Here is a 1,638-nt window from a genome sequence, read left to right as displayed (position 1 = left end):
GTGAAGTTTTCACACTACCCTAATCTTAGCACACTTTGACATAGTTCCAGTTAAGAAAAAGTAATATTTATACTGGATCTGTCATGTACATCTTAACAAATACTTATCGTGGTATATTACTCATCTTTTGTTATGATCCCTTCTGTGTATAGAATAGTAGTAGTTCTGGACCATGTGCTGTATGATGATGATTTTATACTTCATCTGTCTTCTGCCTTTGTAGCTATGGATTTGTTTCCTTTTTTAACGACGTGGATGTCCGGAAGATAGTAGAAGTAAGTAATCTAATAGGAAAATCTCTTATTTTATTGATACGACATTTAGACTTAGTGAAATACTCAGTGTTGTGTAAAATTTGGAGAAAGATGTGATACACTTTCTGTTCAAAACTGAAACTTAGAGTAACTTAACATAACTTGTTAGGTCCTGTTTATTTTTGACTAGTCACCTAGGTTCATGAACTACAAACGGGAAGGGTTGGAGATAGGGTGATGAAAAGTTTCTGATCGACTTTCACTTGATGCCTCTTGATACTGATTAGAGTAATAAGGGTAAGTAAGGTAGCTTCAGGGTGACCAATTTTAATTTGGTGTGCAGTAGTCACCGATCTTCTTTGATAATAGGAACTTGAGAAGGCTTTAGGTATTTACCCAGGTCTTGGAAGTCAAGACTTGAAAATTGATTCTCATTTTGTTACTGTTTTATTTTCAGTCACAGATACATTTTCATGGTAAAAAGCTGAAGCTGGGCCCTGCAATCAGGAAACAAAAATTACGTGAGTAGGAAAAGAAATTGTTATTTTTTGACACGTGTAGCTTTTCAAATAACTAAAACTAGGCTTTTTATTCTTGCTTTTTATAAGGTGCTCGTCATGTGCAGCCACGTCCTTTGGTATTTAATCCTTCTCCTCCACCACAGTTTCGGAATGTCTGCAGTAATCCAAATGCTGAAAATTACCTGCAGCCCCCAATAACGCTGAATCCTGTTCAGGTGAGAACTGCTTACGTTCCTGTTCTCTTGTTTATCGTAGTCATCGTACCCTCTGTGGAATTGTATCTACACTTTCCCTAGTAAGTGGCAATAGAATCCCTGTTTGAATACTCTGGGTGATGGGAAATTTACTACTTTTGTTAGAAATGTCTTATTCTTAGTGTGCGTTATGTGAGCTAAAAACCTTCAATATACTTTGTAAGTCTTTCTTCTAGAAATGACCTCTGTAGACACATGAACAAATCTCTTCTTATGTCTTCCTTTTTCACCCCATATAACTAGTACCTAAAGTAGAATTTGGAAGCAGCTCTCCTTATGTGTCGACGTAGTTTATTGTTCTCTAAGTTTAGCAGTTAATCTAGCTAGTCTGTACTTGCAGTGATTTCCAGATGCCTCCTCATATAAATTGGTGACTTCTGGGTATATTCTGGTTCTGGAATGGGTAGATTTCTGACCTGTTTTACTCTATCTGTAAATCTCATGAGTTTCTGGCATGTAATTTTTCTGATGCTGGTTGCTTTGATGTGTAAAGTAGGATTTGTCATACTCTATCGCTCATTGGTGATCAGTAACGTTTATTTTCTTCTTCATTCTATTTATGCGTTAGTTTAAAAGACATTTTCATTGATGGAAAATATGGTAACAAAA

At 36.0% G+C, this 1,638-nt stretch overlaps 1 protein-coding gene across 1 annotated transcript; it reads left to right on the top strand.

Annotated features, from left to right (window-relative positions):
• Positions 1-223: 223 nt before the first annotated feature.
• Positions 224-990, top strand: LOC108524301 (deleted in azoospermia-like; the record flags this gene model as incomplete). Its single annotated transcript, XM_017865349.1, has 3 exons — positions 224-275; positions 712-775; positions 863-990. Coding segments are annotated over 3 exons (244 nt in total), but the record flags the coding sequence as incomplete, so codon positions are not given.
• Positions 991-1,638: the final 648 nt, after the last annotated feature.

The sequence above is a fragment of the Rhinopithecus bieti genome, unplaced genomic scaffold (assembly GCF_001698545.2).
Source record: "Rhinopithecus bieti isolate Rb0 unplaced genomic scaffold, ASM169854v2 scaffold_82985, whole genome shotgun sequence".
Lineage (NCBI taxonomy): Eukaryota > Metazoa > Chordata > Mammalia > Primates > Cercopithecidae > Rhinopithecus > Rhinopithecus bieti.
Note: the sequence above shows the minus strand (reverse complement) of the source record. Positions and strands in the feature narration are given on the sequence as shown.